Genomic DNA, 19718 nt, shown 5'->3' on the forward strand with positions numbered 1-19718 from the left:
TCATTAACATGCTATTGGAAAGTTATTCAACATTCATTAATCTAAAATATATCAAAAGTTTATTTGATGAGAGGTACCCTTTAACCCTCCGGCTTCCTCTACTGAGATCAATGGGTGACAAAATAATCTGTACCCTCACCCTGCACACTTCATGCATTCTGCAACTCCCTGTGTATGACAGTGACCTGGAGATCGTGTTCTGTGTCCCCTGCTCCTCCTCTCTTTTCCTGGACTCCTCTTCCCTCCTCCTCCTCCTCGTAACCAGTTTCTGATCATCCCTAACAACACACAATACACAGCGACACAGACTCACACTCACTGACACAAACACCCGAGCATAGGGGAGCAGATCCTCAGAGAGAGTTCCCCAGGCAGCATGGCAGCCACCTACCCCCCCAAAATCAGCCCCATGCTGATGACAGCCGACCCCCATTACATCCCAGGGTAAGTCCAACTCCAGAGCCACTCTCTCTACTAGAGATGAGCGAACTTACAGTAAATTCAATTCGTCACGAACTTCTCGGCTCGGCAGTTGATGACTTTTCCTGCATAAATTAGTTCAGCTTTCCGGTTCTCCGGTGGGCTGGAAAAGGTGGATACAGTCCTAGGAAAGAGTCTCCTAGGAATGTATCCACCTTTTCCAGCCCACGGGAGAACCTGAAAGCTGAACTAATTTATGCAGGAAAAGTCATCAACTGCCGAGCCGAGAAGTTCGTGACGAATCGAATTTACTGTAAGTTCGCTCATCTCTACTCTCTACTATCAATACTCAAATTCTGCACTTATCCTACAGAGTTAGGGTACATTCACACGGGCGGATTTTTTTGCGGGTTTCCCACTGCGTATTTGAAAGTGGGCGGGCTCTTCTCGGCTGCCCGCAGCAGATTTTCCGTGGCAGAATTTACGCTCCGGAAAAACCGCCGCAAGCCCCAATGAAGTCAGTAGGGACTTTGGCGGATTTTCTGCAGCGCAAATTCCGGCGCAGAAAACCTGCAGCGGACAGCTGAGAAGAGCCCGCCCACTTTCAAACACGCAGCAGAAAACCCGCTAAAAAATCAGCACGTGTGAACGTACCCTTAGGGTACGTTCACACACGGCAGATAGTGCAGAATTTAAGGAATTGCAGAATTCCGGTGGAATTTGCAGCAGAATTTTGGTGGAATATCTGTCTTCTGAGCACATGGGATTCTGCCACGGAATTCTGCAAAATAGAAATTCCATTTAAATCACAAGACAGTAAATGACGGCGGAATTCCGCACTGATACATAGTAACGACAGCCAAAGGCTGTCCGGGGATGCTGGGAGTTGTAGTTTTGCAACAGTCGGAGGCACCCTGGTTGGAAAACACTGATTTAAGTCTATCAAGTGTGATACAGTCTGATACCTTCTTGTATCTAAGCCTATCATTTGTCACACTATCCGCTGTTATTTATTTTGTATCTCAGCTTATCATGTGTGATACTATCTGCTGAGCTCTTTTATCTAAGACTATCATGTTTGATGCCATCTGATAAGTTCTTGTATCTGAGCCTGTTATATGTGATACTGTTTGCTGATTTTGTGTATCTAAGCCCATCAACTATGATACTTACCATCTGCTGAGCTCTTGTATCTAAGCCTATCACGTGTGATACAGTTTCTGACATGGACAGAAGTGTCAGCAGTGGACAGACAGAAAAGAAATCCAAAAAGAAAAGAATTTTATATAGCAGCTAATAACTACTGGAAGGATTAAGATTTTTTTTAATAGAAGTCATTTACAAATCTGTTTAACTTTTTGGCACCAGTTGATTTAAAAAAAAAAAATGTTTTTTCCACCGGAGTACCCCTTTAAAGAGTAGCTCCCACCATCCTATATTTTTTTTCTGTCCCTGCCTATTGCCAATCTATCCCTAACCCCCTCCCTGCTTTTTATTTTTATTTTTACTATATTAAAAATGGCTTTTTGTCTGCCTGGTAGAGTGCTCACTACCAGGCAGACTTCCCCAGCAGGCGCCACGTCACTGATGCCTGCTGGGGGGGGGGGACTTCCGCCCTTAGTTCATCTACACAGGGTGCCTCCAGCAGTTTCATCACTACAACTCCCAGCTTGCCCTGACATCTATTTGCTGTCAGGGCATGCTGGGAGTTGTAGTATTGAAAGAGCTGGAGGCACCCTGTGTAGATAAACTTAGTTACATGCGGCGCTAGCCCGTCCCCTCCGTCCCCCCCCCCCCGCGCGCCATACCCCGTTCCCTCCATCACAACCCCCCCCCATTACACTTACTGCAGAGTCCGGCAGCGGGCGTGCAGGGACAGCGGCGGCGGCGGCGATGTGCGGGAGGAGTGGCCTCCCAGCCAGTGGCCGGGTAGCCAATGCGCTCGCTCCCTGCCTGTCTGATTGACAGGCAGGGAGCGAGCGCAGGCTGAATGAAAAAGGACTGATGCCCGGCCGCATCGGTCCTTTTTCAGGCTTTCAGGCTGCAGCCGGCCACTAGGAGGGAGACCCCTAGTGGCCGGTTTTCAAATGAAAATTAAACAATTTTAATAAAAAAAAATAATAATAAAAGTAGATTAGAGATATGTTGTAGTACATAAGTACTACAACATATAAAAAAAAATTAAGTTAGTGACAGTGCCCATTTAAGCCTACTATGTGTGACACTCTGCTGAGCTCTTGTATCTAAGCCTATCACATGTGATACAATCTGATAAGTTCTTTTATCTAAGCCTATAATTTGTCACACTATCCGCTGAGTTTTTGTATCTCAGCTTATCATGTGTGATACTATCTGCTGATTTCTTGTAATTAAGCATATTATTTGTGTCTGATGAGCTCTTGTATCTAAGCCCATCACATGTGATACCGTCTGATAAGTTCTTATATCTAAGCCTATAATTTGTCACACTATCCGTTGAGTTTTTGTATCTCAGCTTATCATGTGTGATACTATCTGCTGATTTCTTGTAATTAAGCATATCATGTGTGTCTGATGAGCTCTTGTATCTAAGCCCATCACATGTGATACCGTCTGATAAGTTCTTATATCTAAGCCTATAATTTGTCACACTATCCGCTGAGTTTTTGTATCTCAGCTTATCATGTGTGATACTATCTGCTGATTTCTTGTAATTAAGCATATCATGTGTGTCTGATGAGCTCTTGTATCTAAGCCTATCACATGTGATACCTTCTTGTCTCTAAGTTATCCAGTGACTGTTCTTTCCCTGTTATGGTGTAATGATAGGCTAGAAGGTAAGTGATCTCTATGTTACAGTATCAGCTCTGGATACAATGGCGGCCGCACAATGGTTTCCTGTCACCACAGTGTGTTGTTACATCTCCATGGCGCCCGTCCGGCTTAGATACAACAAGGCCTGGGACACCACAGACCTGCCATTATACAGCAGCGCCATTAACCCCTTGGGGGTCCGAGTCCATTCTTTCAATGCATGCATATCAATGCAAGCTATTTAACCCCTTTATGACCAGGAATATGTGATGTCATCCATTTGCTATACCAGTGTTTCCCATCCAGGGTGCCTCCAGCTGTTACAAAACTACAACTCCCAGCAAGCCCGGACAGCCGAAGGCTGTCCGGGCATGCTGGGAGTAGTAATTTTGCAACAGCTGGAGGCACTCTGGATGGGAATCACTGTGCTATACAAAGGAGATGCAGAGTAAAACTTAGTGTTTCCCATATGTGATACAGTCTGATAAGTTCTTGTATCTAAGCCTATGATTTGTCACACTTATCCTCTCATTTTTTTTTTCAATGATACCCACTGTCCGCTGAGTACAGATAATGTAGTAGAGATGACCTGCACTTCTATCTACCACCACAGGTAACACACAGTGATCACTCTCTGAGGACAGATAATGGAGTAGATGTTACCTGCAGTCCTATGTAACGTCACAGATAGCACACAGTACAGTATATATGTGGTGTAGGGTGAGGGTAATGTGTGAATTAACCTTTTTGTGACGCCAGGGCGTGGTTGACCTATACACCACCCAAGGTAGACCAGCTTCTCCTGTGCCAGGCACGGGGCAAATAATTACTCCGACGGAAGGTTACGGATAACTGACTTTACTAGCCCACGCTAGACTGGTGTAGGGTGAGGGTAATGTGTGAATTAACCTTTTCATGACGCCAGGGCGTGGTTGACCTATACACCACCCAAGGTAGACCAGCTTCTCCTGTGCCAGGCACGGGGAAAATAATTACTCAGACGGAAGGTTACGAATAACTGGCTTTACTAGCCCACGCTAGACTGGTGTAGGGTGAGGGTAATGTGTGAATTAACCTTTTCATGACGCCAGGGCGTGGCTGACCTATACACCACCCAAGGTAGACCAGCTTCTCCTGTGCCAGGCACGGGGCAAATAATTACTCAGACGGAAGGTTACGAATAACTGGCTTTACTAGCCCACGCTAGACTGGTGTAGGGTGAGGGTAATGTGTGAATTAACCTTTTTGTGATGCCAGGGCGTGGTTGACCTATACACCTGTGGGCTAGTAACTGGCTTTACTAGCCCACGCTAGACTGTAGTTACTTGGACTTGACTAACTTGACTGACTTGAATTGATCCCCGGACTTTAGTGCTTACCACCAGGCTTTGACTTTCACCCAGGCGCAGGGGTTAGCTGGTAGTGGATGCGTGGTTGCTGGACTAGGCCTCAGGCCTCCTTCAGAATCACCTCACAGACAGACTCCACACTTCTCTCAACTGTACCTCAGCAACTCTACTGAACTGAACTCTGACCCCACTATATATCGGAGCAATTTAGAGAGATCCCATTGGCCGGATAAGTCACATGGTTCACCTTTGCATACTCCCCTAACAACAAGGTTCATGACAACAGGATTCTTAAAGTAACAGGTGCATAGAAAATACCAATACATTAACCCCTTAAAGGGGTACTCCGCCCCTAGACATCTTATCCCCTATCCAAAGGATAGGGGACAAGATGTCAGATCGCCACGGTCCCGCTGCTGGGAAGCCCCGGGATCCCCACTGCGGCAGCCCGCTGTCATTACTGTACAGAGTGAGTTCGCTCGGCACGTAATGACGAGCAGTACAGGGGCCAGAGCATCGTTACGTCACGGCCCCACCCCTCGTGACGTCACGGCCCGCCCCCTCAATACGAGTCTATGGGAGGGGGCGTGGCGGTCGTCACGCCCCTGCCATAGACTTGTATTAAGGGGGCGGGCTGGGATGTCACGAGGGGCGGAGCCATGATGTCACGCTGCTCCGTCCCCTGTATCGCCCGTCATTACGCACAGAGCGAACTCGCTCTGTGCAGTAATGACAACGGGGTGCCGCAACGGCAATCCCAGGTGTCCCCAGCAGCGGGACCGCGGCGATCTGACATCTTATCCCCTATCCAAAGATGTCTAGGGGCGGAGTACCCCTTTAAGGACTCAGCCCATTTTCAATTTAAGGAGTCAAAACAATCTTCATTTTTGCACTTTTTTCCTCCTCATCTTCAAAAAATTACAACTTGTTCAATTGTGCACCTACAGACCCTTATACGGGCTTGCTTTTTGCGTCAACAATTGTAATTTATAATGACATTACTTATTTTCTAACATAATCTGCGGCAAAACAAAAAAAAAAATATTTGTGGGGTGAAATGGAAAAACATAACGCCATTTTGCTAATTTTTAGGGCTCTTTATTCTGTAGGTCCATACGGTTACAGGGATACCCAATTTATGTAGGTTTTATTTATTTTACTATTTTAAAAATATTATAACTACATGCACCAAAATTAGTATTGTTATGGCTGAGGTGAAGTGGATCCGCCTGATCTGTGTGGATGATGGCGTGGGCCGTGCCACCAGGGAGCGGAATCTAAGGTGCCGCTGGCTTTCAGCCTGCCGCAAAGCGGGATGGACTTGCTCGTAGTCAGGACAGGAAGGATGAGATAACTCATAGTCAGGACAGGCAGAAGGTCAGGTCACGTAGCAAGAGGTCAGAAGGCCGGTGGCACAGGAGCAAGGTCGGGAAACATAGCAAAGGTCAGGTACACTGCAGGGCAAGACACAAATGAACCCTTTCTCTAAGGCAAAGAGGGCTCAAAGATCCGGCAAGGCAATAGAGGAAGTGCTGGCACTTAAAACTTTGCTAATTAACTACAACCAATTAAGGGCGTATTGCCCTTTAAATTTCTGAGAGCTGGAGCACGCGCCCTAGGGAGCGGCGACGCGCAAGCCAGCAGACAGAAAGAGCAGGAGCGAGGCAGGGTGAGTTACGGGCCGGAGGACGCCTGAGACCGCATCCCAAGGTGCGGACAGTCGCACCGCCGGCACCGGGGGACGGAACAGGAGTGCGCTTGCGACCACAATCTGGCTGCAGCGTAACCCCTAACAAGTATGTTTAAAATTGTCATCTTCTGACCCTATAACTTTTTTATTTTTCTTCATATGGGGCTATATGAGGGCTTATTTTTTGCGCCGTGGTCTTTAGTTTTTATCTGTACCATTTTTGTTTTGATGGGACTTTTTGATCGCTTTTTATTAATATTTTTATGGTATATGAAGTGACCAAAAATTCACTATTTTGGAATTAGGGTATTTTTTTATGTGTACACCGTCAACCATTCGGTTTTGCTAACCATATATTTTAACAGTTCGGACATTTACGCATGCGGCAGTACCACATATGATTTTTTTTTTTATTACAGTATTTTATTAAAAAAAATTGGAAATGGGGGTGATTTTAACTTTTATTAGGAGGGGGGGATTATTCACATGTACTCTCTTTTTTTTTAACCACTTTTGACTTTTTTTTTTTTTTTATCCCCCATAGGAGGCTACACCATGCAATCTTCTGATTGCATATACTGTTTAATGCTGTGCCATATGCATAGCATTGATCAGTGTTACCAGCGCTCTGCTGCGCAGGCATGGAGCAGTAGATCACCGATCAGACGATGAAGAGGTAGGTGAGGACCTTCCCGTCATCCAGTAAGCTGATCGGGATATCGCGATTCTGTCACGAGAGTCCAGATCAACTCCGCTTAGCTGCCGGTATAGTTTTACTTTCAGTTTAGACACCCCGATCAACTTTGATCGCGGCGTCTAAAGGGTTAATGCCGGGCATCGGTCTGATTGGCGGTGCTTGGCATTAGCCGTGGGTCCTGGCTTCCCGTATCAACCGTGACCCATAGGGTTTAACCCGTCCTCCGCTTGTGAAAACGGTTTAAACCCTGTTAGCGCGACACAGGACGTACAAGTACGCCCTAAATCCTTAAGGGGTTAACCATTGCATAACATTATGTGGTGGCGGGGTGTGTGGTGCAGGGCAGATGTTTTTATCCCAGGGGGCAGATGGCATTAACCTCTTGTATTCTTTACGCCAGGGTTGTGGTTTATCCTCGATACCACCCGAATAAAGACTCCGACACCAAGTTACAGGCAATGGTAGCTTTACTGAGGGTAGACAGCTGGTAAAATCTATACAGTTCACCTTCTAAAAATCATAATGCTTTCAATTTTGCTAATTTTTTTGTGCCACCAATTCTACTTTGCAGTGACATTAGTCATTTTACCCAAAAATTCACAGCCAAACGCTTTTTATAAATTTTTTCATGATATAAAAAGTGACCAAAAATACGCTATTTTGGAATTTTTTTGCGCGTACGCCATTGACTGTGTGGTTTAATTAACAATATATTTTTATAGTTCAGACATTTCCGCACGTGGCGATACCACATATGTTTAGTTTTATTTACACAGTTTTTTTTTGTTTTGTTTTTTATGGGAAAAGGGGGGTGATTCAAACTTTTATTAGGGAAGGGGTTAAATGACCTTTATTAACTTTTTTTTTGCAATGTTATAGCTCCCATAGGGGGCTATAACACTGCACACACTGATCTTTTACACTGATCCCTGCAAAGTCATAGCCTTGCATGAATCAGCGTTATAGGGGCTCGATTGCTCAAGCCTGTAGCTCAGGCTTGGAGCAATCAAATGCCGATCGGATGCGACGGAGCAAGGTAAGGGGACCTCCGCTCGTGTCCTAGCTGATCGGGACTATCGCGATAAAATCGCCCTTATCAGCCCGACTGAGCTGCCGGGAAGCTTTTACTTTCATTTTAGACGCGGCGATCAACTTTGATCACCACTTCTAAAGGGTTAATAGCGCGTGGCACAACGATTGGTGCGGCACCCTATTAGCCCAGGGTCCCGGCTATCATTTGCCGCTGGGACCGACCCGGTAAAATGTAGGGTCACGGGGTGACCCAGTTTTAAATACCGGGACCGGGAGCAGGGCGTACAGGTACGCCCTGCGTCCTTAAGAGGTTAAGGGCTTTCTGGGACTTGTAGTAGGACTGGACAATTGATTGTAGACCATGCTGACTTGACAGATGACAGGGACTGACTTGACTCATAAAGCTGTGACTTTATCTTACATGACATGATGGTGGCTGCAGGACTTGATTTTGAGGTCTCTAACACTCTGGATACACACACTAGGCGACTGCACTGGACCTCAGCTTAGCAGAAGAGCAGAGCTCAAAGAGAGAGAAGCTCCACCCAGGGCTTATATGGGGGAGACTAGCAGGGAGCTCATAGGTCACTCTTAGGGTCACCTGGTCACTGGTACCTCCTGGGTAACAATCACATGACATATCACATGGTATAACTCTTAAAGAAACATTAAATTTTATAACACTTTACATGGTAAAACATATTTACAATGGGGAAACAAGTGCAGGGGGCCTTGGGGACACTGAAGGAGGCTGCCTGACAGGACATCAGGAGCACGGGGTAACACCTCCCGTACTGGGCCACTACAATTACATTATACTGTGAAATATAAAGTCCTGAGAAGAGTGGGCCCAAGACGGACATTGAAGGCAACATCTGCCACACAGGATGGGCAGGGTGCTATATTGAGTACAGATTCTGTACTGGGTCACCACATATATAATGTAGTAGATGTTACCCCCTGCAGTCCCCCGTAACATCAAAGATAACACAGTGATAACTCACAGAGTCCAGAAAATGCAGTTGATGTTACATGCAGTCATATGTAGTCCTATGTAACGCCACACATTACATACAGTACAGATAAAGTGGTAGCTGATACCTGCAGTCCTATGTAACACCACAGATAACACACCGTATAGGTAATGTAGAAGATGTTACTTGCAGTCCTATGTAACACCACAGATAACACACAGTACAGATAATGAGAGAGATTTATCAAAACCTTTGCAGAGAAAAGTTGACCGGTTGCCCATAGCAACCAATCAGAGACTTTCATTTTTCAGAGGCCTTTAGAAAACCAATTGGTTGCTATGGGCAACCAGTTAACGTCTCTCCTGCCCAGGTTTTTGATAAATCTCCCCAAATGGCATAGGTGTAACCTGCAGTCCTATGTAACTCCACAGATAACACAGTGATAACTGTCTATGTACAGATAATGTAGTAGATGCTACCTGCAGTCCTATGTAATACCAAATATAACACAGTCATGATTCTCCGTGTACATGTGGTGGCCCAGTACGGGATGGTGTTACCCTGTACCTTCCCTGCCCTGTCAGGCAGTGTCCCAAGGTCCCCTTGCAGTGTTTCCCCCATTGTAAATATGTTATGCATTATGCTGTGAATTGTACCTTTAACCAGCTATACCATGTGATTGTTACCCAGGAGGTATCAGTGACCAGCTGACCCCCAAGGGTGACCTATGGGCTCCCTGCTAGTCTCCCCCATATAAGCCCTGGGTGTAGCTTCTCTCTCTTGTTGCTGAGGTCCAGTGCAGTTGTGCCTAGTGTGTGTGTCCAGAGCATTGCAGGCCTGAAGCCCAGAGCTGCAGCCACAGTCAACTACAAGTCCCAGCAACCTTGCGAGGTCTCTTTGTCCCTGGTCACCTCCTTGGGCCCTAGCTGCACTGTATAGACTTTACCATCTGTCTACCCTCCGTAAAGCTACCGTTGTCCATAACTTGGCTTCGGGGTCTTCATTGCCCACGTGCCTAGTCCAGGATCCAGCGGTATACCTTCAGGAGGTTATAGGCTAAACCATGCCCTGGCGTCACGAATACAAGGGGTTAATGCCATCTGCCCCTAAGGTAACAACATCTGCCCTGCATCGCACACTCCGCCTCCACATACAGATAGTGCACTAGATGTTTCCTGCAGTCCTATGTAACAGATATATCAGTCATGTAGCATGTGGTTGGGATGTAGTAGTAATCTTTAAGGAAGCACGTCCTAGCTAGATATGTAATGTAATATATCCTGTTTGCCTATTGCAGATATGGCGGCTACTGTCCCCAGTACAAGTATAACCTGGGTAAGACCTACGGGAAGCTGACCGGCCAACTACTGACCAGTCCTGATATCCGGCACTCCGGCCAGTTAGTCCTCCAGTCCTGTCCATTCCCTCCTCCGCGTCACGAGATCAACCTGGATACGACAACCAGGAGGAAACAGCGTCTGGGCGACAAGAAAGTGTCCTGGAGTATGATCCCAGGATATACGGGTAATGGGGCCCTGAGGGGGCCAATGTGTTGTCCCTTTCCTCTATGTTTTCCTATTACCCTCCCTATTGCTCTTCCATAGTAGATAACCATAAATAATAGGGCCATTTTGTCTTCTCAGGCTTCATCCCCAGGTCTCAGAAATTCTTCGCCAAGACGTACACCGAGACCACGCGGGACGCCCTGTCCGATTTCCAAAAAGACCAAGACCGGCAGCAGAGTCATCTGAAGGAACAGATACTGGTCAGTAAACTCCAGAGCGGTCAGCAGGCGCCCCGGACGGAGCACGAGAAACAGGTGAGTATCTAAGGGTTCCAGATCAGCCCAGGACAGGAGAGATGTGTGTGAGTGCCCTCTAGTGGCTGCTCAGATATATCTGCCATGTCATAGAGAAGAGGCACTGGAAGGAGCCACAAGCCTCATGTAAGTAGAGGTAAGTGCTAATGGTGGACTGTGGTTGGTACTGTCATGTGGCACTTTGTAGCTAGTATAGTGTGGTTGCCCCTGTTCTGGGTGGCATAATCTAAGTTACTTTCCAGAGTCACATTCACAATTCATCTGGTTTGTAACACATCCGTGAGCGCAGAACATTTCACCTTTCCCTACACACACAGTCTGCAGTGACTATTCTTCCCTTTGTCTTCCCTATTTCCAGCTTCTCACAGCCAGGTATCGGACTCCACTCCCCACACTGTCTAAGGAAGCGGCCCCTTACGTCTCCCCCAATGCCTTCCAGATACAGGTCTCCCCTTACTACATGGAGGACGAGGACCCCGACAAGTATTTCATCTCAGGTGACTTTTATTTTTATTTCATTCATAAAAGGTAGAAACAGATAAATATATATAAATATAGCATATAAATATAGTATATATGTGTGTGTGTATATATATATATATATATATATATATATATATATATATGAGAGAGAGAGAAATATGTAAAACTCAACGTATGTGTCACGTATGGGCAGGGAACAGTGAAGCCCTGACTCACCCAAAGCCACTGTCCCTATCTATTGCCTATCCACCCTAAGTGACGGATCGACAACCACAATGACAAACCCTCCCTGCTAAGTGCTGGGGCAGCGTTGTCAAAATAATAAAATACAAAAACAGTATGAGTTGGAGAAACAGCTGGAGGCACACAAACTAACAGAGATACACTAAGACACACACACACGGTCAAATGAATGTCAGTCTAGCCAAAGTCGGTACCAGGAAATAGCGGAGTACAGGAACACTAAGCAGGAGAGTAATCAAAAAGCTGAGCCAAAGATCAAAACCTGACGTCAGAAATACTATGGGGGACATTTATTAAAGCATTTAGTAGTTTGTTTGTTTTTGCTTAAAAGTCGCATGTGCGCCTACACTTTTTTTCCTGCGACTTTTTGCATGTTCAGTGCCCTAAGCAAAAAATAAAAATCTTGCTTACCAAAGCAAAAAGTGATTTTTGACTTGCAGTGTTCAGAGATTTATCAAGTGCGAAAGTTGCAAAAAAGTTGCATTGCATGAAAAAACCTACTAAATTTACTTCAGCTCAGACATGGAGCAGAAAAAGCCACTACCAAAGCCAAAACAAAAAAAATTTTGCTTAAGTGAAAGAAATTTATCAACAGGTTGAAACCAGTTGATAAATAAGTTGCGCATAAGCAAAAAAATTGTAAGAAAAAAATAACTAAAAAAAGGAATACACAAGCAAACATTGATAAATGTCCTTCAACTCCATAAAGATAGGAAAAAACGGAGCACTCACCACTTCGTAGATGCAGACAGGTACCTCTTTATTTTTCACATGCAGTTAGCGACAGGACATGAAGATAGGGAAGGAGGAAGATGACAAGCGGGGGGTTCTCAGGTGATCACACGGGGCAATACGGTCGATACGGTCGTTGCCTCTTGTGATCACCTGAGAACCCCCCACTTGTCATCTTCCTCCTTCCCTATCTTCATGTTCTGTCCCTAACTGCATGTGAAAAATAAAGAGGTACCTGTCTGCATCTACAAAGTGGTGAGTGCTCCGTTTTTTCCTATCTTTATGGAGTTGAAATACAATGCCTATTGTTCTCACGAGTAGCACCACCGAAATCAGACACGGAACCTGAAGCGCAGAGTGAAGGTTGTGAAATTATTGCACCTGTCTGAAGTGTCTTATAGCGGTTGTGCCAGGAACATTTTCTATCTATAAGGATACATTGATAAATGTCCCCTTATAAGATTGCTGGTTATTAAACAAAGTCTTTCACTGGCCAGGAATAGCACACTGCTGGTTTAAATAGCCAGATACACAGGTGCGATCTCAGCATGGTCAGCTGACCAGCCCAGATAGCTGGGGCGTATAAACCAAAGCTCAATAAAATGTAACCCTTCAGGTCAGACTCGGATGAGTCATTACAGTATGTGTATATATGTATATATTTACATATGTTCGTGCATAACTTCTGGAAGTATTTTGATTAAGCTTGGCACACATTTCTTATAGAAAAAAAGGGGATAGATCAGCTCACCACGTTGATTCTAAACAGCCAGGCACAGGTTGATGTTAGTTCGGAAGCACGGATGCAGGGAACCGTTTTTCCCTGTAGAAAGCAGACAAATGGAAGGAATTGTCCAGCTCCCGATAGTGCAGTTAAAACTTAGCATTTAATACAGCCAAAATAAAATTTAAAAAGGCATTGCAGGGATGGGTAGGGACATGTCACTCTAAAAACGTAGTGAAATGCTGACGCATTTCAAGCATAAGCTCGAGCTAAGAGCTTATGGCCGAAACGCGTCGGCGTTTCACTCCGTTTTTAGAGTGACATGTCACTACCCATCCCTGCAATGCCTTTTTAAATTTTATTTTGGATGTATTAAACCCTAAGTTTTAACTGCACTATCGGGAGCTGGACAATTCCTTCCATTTACATATTTCTTACATGTCATCTAAAATATAGTAGATTTTAGGATTGTCCCAATATCGACAATCTCTGCAGCCAGAAACTGAAACAGTACTTTCCTATACAAATTTATGGGACTTTCGTTACTGATCGCGGTATGTTCGGGCTGCAGAAATTGCCCGGGATTTTTAAACATCCTGCCACAAGACCAACATCATGGTAAAGTATGATTTAACTGTCCTGCAGACAGGTGCAGAGAATAGGTAGCACAGGAGCAGGGAGAGGGCACAGGGTGAACAGAGAAGAGATGTTTCTTTTTGCTGGCTGAGCAAAGAGTAAGGGGAAGAGAAGTCATCAGTGCGGAGGCAGGGAGGAGGGATGGCAGCGCAGCTGCAGTGAGGAGTGCAGGGATGAGCAGCCTATCACTGCCGGGGCTTCAGGAGACTAGGAAAGCATGGTGACATGCAGTTTGCCACCCAGCTTTCCCAGGCTCATAAAGTGCTCCAATATGGCTGCTTTACTAGACAGAAATTCCCTTCAGGAGATTGGAAAAGCTTGGTGGCAAGCAGTACACAGTGCAGAGCTTACAGTGCTTCCCTAGTTTTCCCAGTTCCCTTATCTGTCTGGTGATGCAGCCATTTGCAGACATGAAAAGAAGTAGCAGATGTCACTTAGCTGCTGTATTTCCTGAAATTGTATCAATCTAATTATTGATTATTTTATTATTAATTGATTATTTTAAGATATGAAAATTCCTCTGAACAAAAATAAATAAATAAAATAAAATAGAAAAACGAAACAACTTTGTTGCTTTTCCTCTCCCACAAGGTTTAGGTAGGAAGACCAGGGAATGTCAGGGACTCAGCTAGTAAGAATGAATAAAAATGGAATATAAATAAATGATAAATACTTGATGCTGAAATAAAAAAGGTCTGATATTCACTTTAATTTTTATAGATATTTCAGGCCCAGATCATTGGAGTGCATCCATATATTGAATTTTTTTAATGCATTTCATAAATCATGTTTCATTTTCTGATATGTGTCGTCTCCATGTCCCTAAAGGTTACACCGGGTATGTCCCCCGCTCCCGTTTTCTCATTGGCACCGGTTATCCCATCACCACCAACAAAGCGATGACTGAGTTTGGTCATATGACTCTGAAAAAAGGATCCAAAATTGGAGAACACCAGGAAGCACGAGAATGGAACAGACCCCAATCTGATCAGAGCCACATCTACCTGGAGCAGCTGGGGTTACTTCCTCGCTATACTGGATATGTGCCAGGTTAGAAAGTTCTGTGAGTCCATGTTTAAAGGGGTACTCCACCTCTAGACATTTCATACCCTATCCAAAGGATAGGGGATAAGATGTCTGATCGCGGGGGTCCCACCCCTGGGGACCCCCGTGATCTCGGCTGCGGCACCCCATACATCCAGTGCCTGGCGATGCAGAGGCGGCGGCTCATGGCATAACGGCCACACCCTGCTCATGATGTCACGGCCACACCCCCTCAATGCAAATCTATGGGAGGGGGCATGACGAATGTCATGCCCCCTCCCATAGACTTGCATTGAGGGGGCGTGGCCGTGACTTCATGATCGGGCATGGCCGTGACGTCACGAGCCTCTGGCGATGCACCCGACGCACTAAATGAACTCTGGGTGCAGCACGGAGATCGGTGGGACCCCGGCGATCAGACACCTTATCCCCTATCCTTTGGATAGGGGATAAGATGTCTAGGGGCAGAGTACCCCTTTAACGTACAGCCATTCATTCCTCGATGGGTTATCCAGGAGTAAGAATGGTATCACCTCTCCTCACTCCCTGGTGCTCCACTTCCGCCACCCTCTCGTCTCAGAAGTATAAGGGTCCATTAACATTACCCAAATTCCGCTGTGAATTATTGCAGCAAAATCCCATTGATCGCAATAGTATTCTGCTGCTCAGTGCGCACTATAGAGGCTCCGCAGCGGAACGTCAGAGATAGAGGCTCCGCAGCAGAACACCAGAGATGTACCTGGATTCTGACGAAAGAATGAACATGGTCAATCCTTTGCCGGAATCTGACCGGAACTGCACTGCAGTCAATGGGATGGCACTTAATGGCCCGACGGAATCTCGCTAAGAATAATTCCCAGCCGAATTTCTGTAGTGTGCAAGATCCCTTACCTGTATTCGCTCGGGAAATTCCCATTTGAAGGGGTACTCCTGTGGAAAACTTTTTTTTTTTTTTTGAATCAACTGGTGCCAGAAATTAAACAGATTTGTAAATTACTTCTATTAAAAAATCTTAATCCTTCCAGTACTTTTTAGGGGCTTTATACTATAGAGGAAATGCTTTTCTTTTTGGATTTCTCTTCTGTCACGACCACAGTGCTCTCTGCTGACCTCTGTTGTCCATTTTAGGAACTGTCCAGGGCAGCATATGTTTGCTATGGGAATTTTCTCCCGCTCTGGACAGTTCCTAAAATGGACAACAGAGGTCAGCAGAGAGCACTGTGGTCGTGACAAAAGAGAAATCCAAAAACGAAAAGCCCCTAAAAAGGACTGTAAGGATTAAGATTTTTTAATAGAAGTAATTTACAAATCTGTTTAATTTTCTGGCACCAGTTGATTTAATAAATTTTTTCCCCACGGGAGTACCCCTTTAAAGGGTATCTGTCAGGTGTATTCGTTGCTACGAACTGTTGGATAGCTTTTAGGGTATAAAAGAAAACTGTACCTTTCCTGGAGTTGATGGCAGTCACCAAACTTATAAAATCTCCTTTTTATTTCTCAGCCATGTGTCAAGGAGGCGGAGCCGAGCTGCTCAAGTGCCACAGCCTAGGGCGCCTCCTAGCTCACCCTCATCTCCCAGTCCCTCCTGATTGACATATAGAGCCCTGTATGTAGAACTCCCTTTAGGTAGTTTTTTCTTTCCTGTAGCTAGGAACCCCTTTTAGGTAGTTTGCCCCCTGCAGGTAGGACCCTCCTATAGGTAGTTTGCCGACTGTAGGCCGGACTCCTCGGTAGGTAGGACCCTACTGAAAGTGGTTTGCTCCTGCAGGTAGTTTGCCCACTGTAGGTAGAATGTCCTGTTATATAGGACCCCCCCTTTTAGGTAGTTTGCCCTGTATATAGGACCGATGGCACTTACTTACATACTACACCCTGTCTGCGGCCCTGTACTTCTGTGCCCATATGCTGGATGGATGGCTTCCCCCGCTCATAACATGGTGTCCTTTAGATGCACGTAAATCTGCTACCTCTATAGCGTTATTCTGCTCTCTAGCAAATAGCGTAGGCAACATGGAGAAAGCAGAATGATGTAAATCATCACATGCTCCTCCATACGACGTCATCTTAGGGACAGAGAAACCGTCCAGGTAGCACACGGAAGAACAGGGGACGGAGCTACATTTTATACAGAGATTGGGGCAAGTGCTGTCGGCTCTGCACTGCACTGGTTGAAAAATGGTGCCCTAAGGGTAAGTTCAAAACAGCGTGAAAACAGCCCTGAAAAAAAGAAGCGGCGTGTTACTTTTCAGAGCAATTCCGCTTAGAAGTCACATAGCAGCTTAAAAAAAGCCTGAAATAAAATCACCCAAAAACTGTACTATTAAAGGAGTAGTCCAGTGGTGATTCAGTGGTGAGCAACTTATCCCCTATCCTAAGGATAGGGGATAAGTTGCAGATCGCGGGGGGTCCGACCCCTGGGGCCCCCCGCGATCTCCTGTACGGAGCCCCGACAGCCCGCTGGAAGGGGGCGTGTCGACCTCCGCACGAGGCGGCGGCCGACACGCCCCCTCAATACAAGTCTATGGCAGAGCCGAAGCGCTGCGTTCGGCAATCTCCGGCTCTGCCATAGCGATGTATTGAGGGGGCGTGTCGGCCGCCGCCTCGTGCGGGGGTCGACACCCGCTATCTCGGCGGAGAGCCGGGGCCCCGTACAGAGAGATCGCAGGGGGCCCCAGCGGTCGGACCCCCCGCGATCTCAAACTTATCCCCTATCCTTAGGATAGGGGATAAGTTTTTCACCACTGGACTACCCCTTTAAAGGGGTACTCCACTGGCCAGCATTCTGAAGTAAATGTTCCAAACACTGTTTTCGTACTGTGGGGGTCGACCATGCCCCTCGTGATGTCATGGCCATGCCCCCTCAATGCAAGTCTATGGGAGGGGGCGTGACGGCCGTCACGCCCCCTCCCATAGACTTGCATTGACGGGGCATGGCCATGGCATCACGAGGGGCGTGACTGACCCCCCGCAGTGCGTTCGGAACATTTACATCAGAACGCTGGCCAGTGGAGTACCCCTTTAAACACTTAAGGGACAACTATTTGGCCACACCAGTAAAGTCTCAGATGTCTGTGCAAAAATGTTTTTATTAGTGTGTATATGGATGTATAGGTCCAGAAAATTTCCTAAAAATCCCATCTTGAACTGCCTTATTTCTGAGCATTGTTAATAATGAACCATCACCATCTTGACAGGTTACAAGTTCCAGTATGGACACACCTATGGTTCTCTTACCCAAAATGCCCTTGGCCAGTCCACAATGGAAAAACAAACGGTGAATTAGGAAACCACTGGTAAAGCCCACACCGACCTTCTCTGGTGGAAGATCGGCTCCCCGAAGACAACTATGTGTCAGACAATGAAGACCACATACTTATCCTACATTACCGCCTACACTGAGCCTCCATTGTTTGTCCGGGGTGGACAAGATAAAATGGACCAAGGACCAAAGAATAAATGAATTGCGTGCCAAAGCCAAAGGATGCAACCAAGACAATTGTTATTCTCAAGCAGAAAAAATGGAGACAATCAATAAGTTTATTTGTAATAAATGTGTGAGTTTGTGTGTGAACAAGTGTTTGTATTTCTTAATGTTTGTATCCCTTGTCACAGGGCTCAACAAGTCCCAAGTTGCCATGCCGACTAAGAATTTCATCGTGGCGCCTAGATGTTTGTCAGCCCTTTTCCCATAAGGGTTGTCCATCTTTTAAAAAAGCTAATTTTTTTTTTTTTTTACTTACCTCCGCCTCTGTTATTGCTCTGATTCCTCTTTCTGGCTCTGGTTGGTGCTATTGGTTACAATAGCAGCGGACGTCAGGTGACCACCCCTGCTGAACACCAGGACTGCTGAACACCAGAGCGCGGACCTAAGACATCCGCTGCTAAACTCCGAGGGGACACTAATGACTGTGACAGTGGAAGAGATAAGGGAATACTAATGACTATGACACACGGGGAAATGAGGGGGACACTGATGAGTGTGAAACACAGGGAGATGAGGGGGACACTAGTGACTGTGAAACATGGGAAGATGAGGGGACAATAATGCCTGTGACACAGAAAGCGATAGGGGGACAATATTTACTGTGACACAGAAAGAGATGAGGGAACACTAATGACTGTGGCTCAAGGAGATGAGGGGACACTAATGACTGTGACATGGTGGGGAATGACTGTGACACAAAGAGATGAGGGAACACTAAAGGGGACTCTATTTACTGTGACACAGAAAGATGAGGGAACACTAAAGGGGACTCTATTTACTGTGACACAGAAAGAGAAGAGGGAACACTAATGACTGTGACACAAGGAGATGAGGGGACACTAATGACTGTGACATGGTTGGGGATGAGGGGAACACTAATTTACTGTGACACAGAAAGAGAAGAGGGAACACTAATGACTGTGACACAAGGAGATGACACTAATGACTGTGAAATGGTGGAGGATGAGGGGGACACTAGTGACTGTGACACACAGGGAGATGAGGTGACACTAGTAACTCTCTCTTGTTCCTGTGCTGCCAAGCAAGCAGCATCATTGCTCTTGGGTTGCTGACTTTGGACGAGGTGACTTCCGAAATCATACATTTTATTCATACATCACGGATTGTGATTCTTTCCTAACGGATTGCACCAGAAACCCCTGGATCTTCTACACCCTGATTTTGGATGCTTCTACTATCGAACCAAGGCTTTCTGACTGCCGACACCGGGGAGGCTGCACCGTTCTAATACGCTGTTTAAGGTGGTTGTGTTTGGCACACATCCACAAAAGGTGAGCGAGATTGCACCTACCTTCTTACCATCCCCTTTAAAGCACATCCAGCCTTTTAAGGTCTTCTATCCCATGAGAAGCTCTGCTGTTTTTTCTCCTTATAGATTTACTAGTAACTGTGACACTGGGAGAGATAAGGGGACATTTATGACTGTGACACATGGGGAAATAAGGGGACACTAATGACTGACACAGGGAGAGATAAGTTGACACTAATAACTGTGACATATGGGAAGATAAGGGAACACCTATTAATTTGACACTGGGAGAAAGATAAGGGGACACTAATGACTGACACACGGGGAT

General features: G+C 45.9%; 1 protein-coding gene across 6 annotated transcripts; it reads left to right on the forward strand.

The window, feature by feature from the left end:
- The first annotated feature begins 294 nt into the window (after positions 1-294).
- CIMIP2B (ciliary microtubule inner protein 2B) lies at positions 295-18201 on the forward strand. 6 transcript variants are annotated; one of them, XM_056546867.1, is made up of 6 exons: positions 295-444; positions 10253-10479; positions 10599-10774; positions 11133-11271; positions 14421-14642; positions 17831-18201. In XM_056546867.1, the coding sequence occupies exons 1-6, from the start codon at positions 377-379 to the stop codon at positions 17917-17919; spliced, it is 921 nt and encodes a 306-aa protein (XP_056402842.1). In that variant the 5' UTR covers positions 295-376; the 3' UTR covers positions 17920-18201. The 6 variants fall into 6 exon arrangements, with proteins under 6 accessions (XP_056402842.1, XP_056402875.1, XP_056402868.1 ...); XM_056546900.1 differs by lacking the exon at positions 295-444 and adding an exon at positions 3784-3826; XM_056546893.1 differs by lacking the exon at positions 295-444 and adding an exon at positions 9267-9325.
- The last annotated feature ends 1517 nt before the right edge of the window (positions 18202-19718 follow it).

Source organism: Hyla sarda, chromosome 1 (assembly GCF_029499605.1).
Source record: "Hyla sarda isolate aHylSar1 chromosome 1, aHylSar1.hap1, whole genome shotgun sequence".
Classification (NCBI taxonomy): Eukaryota; Metazoa; Chordata; class Amphibia; order Anura; family Hylidae; genus Hyla; species Hyla sarda.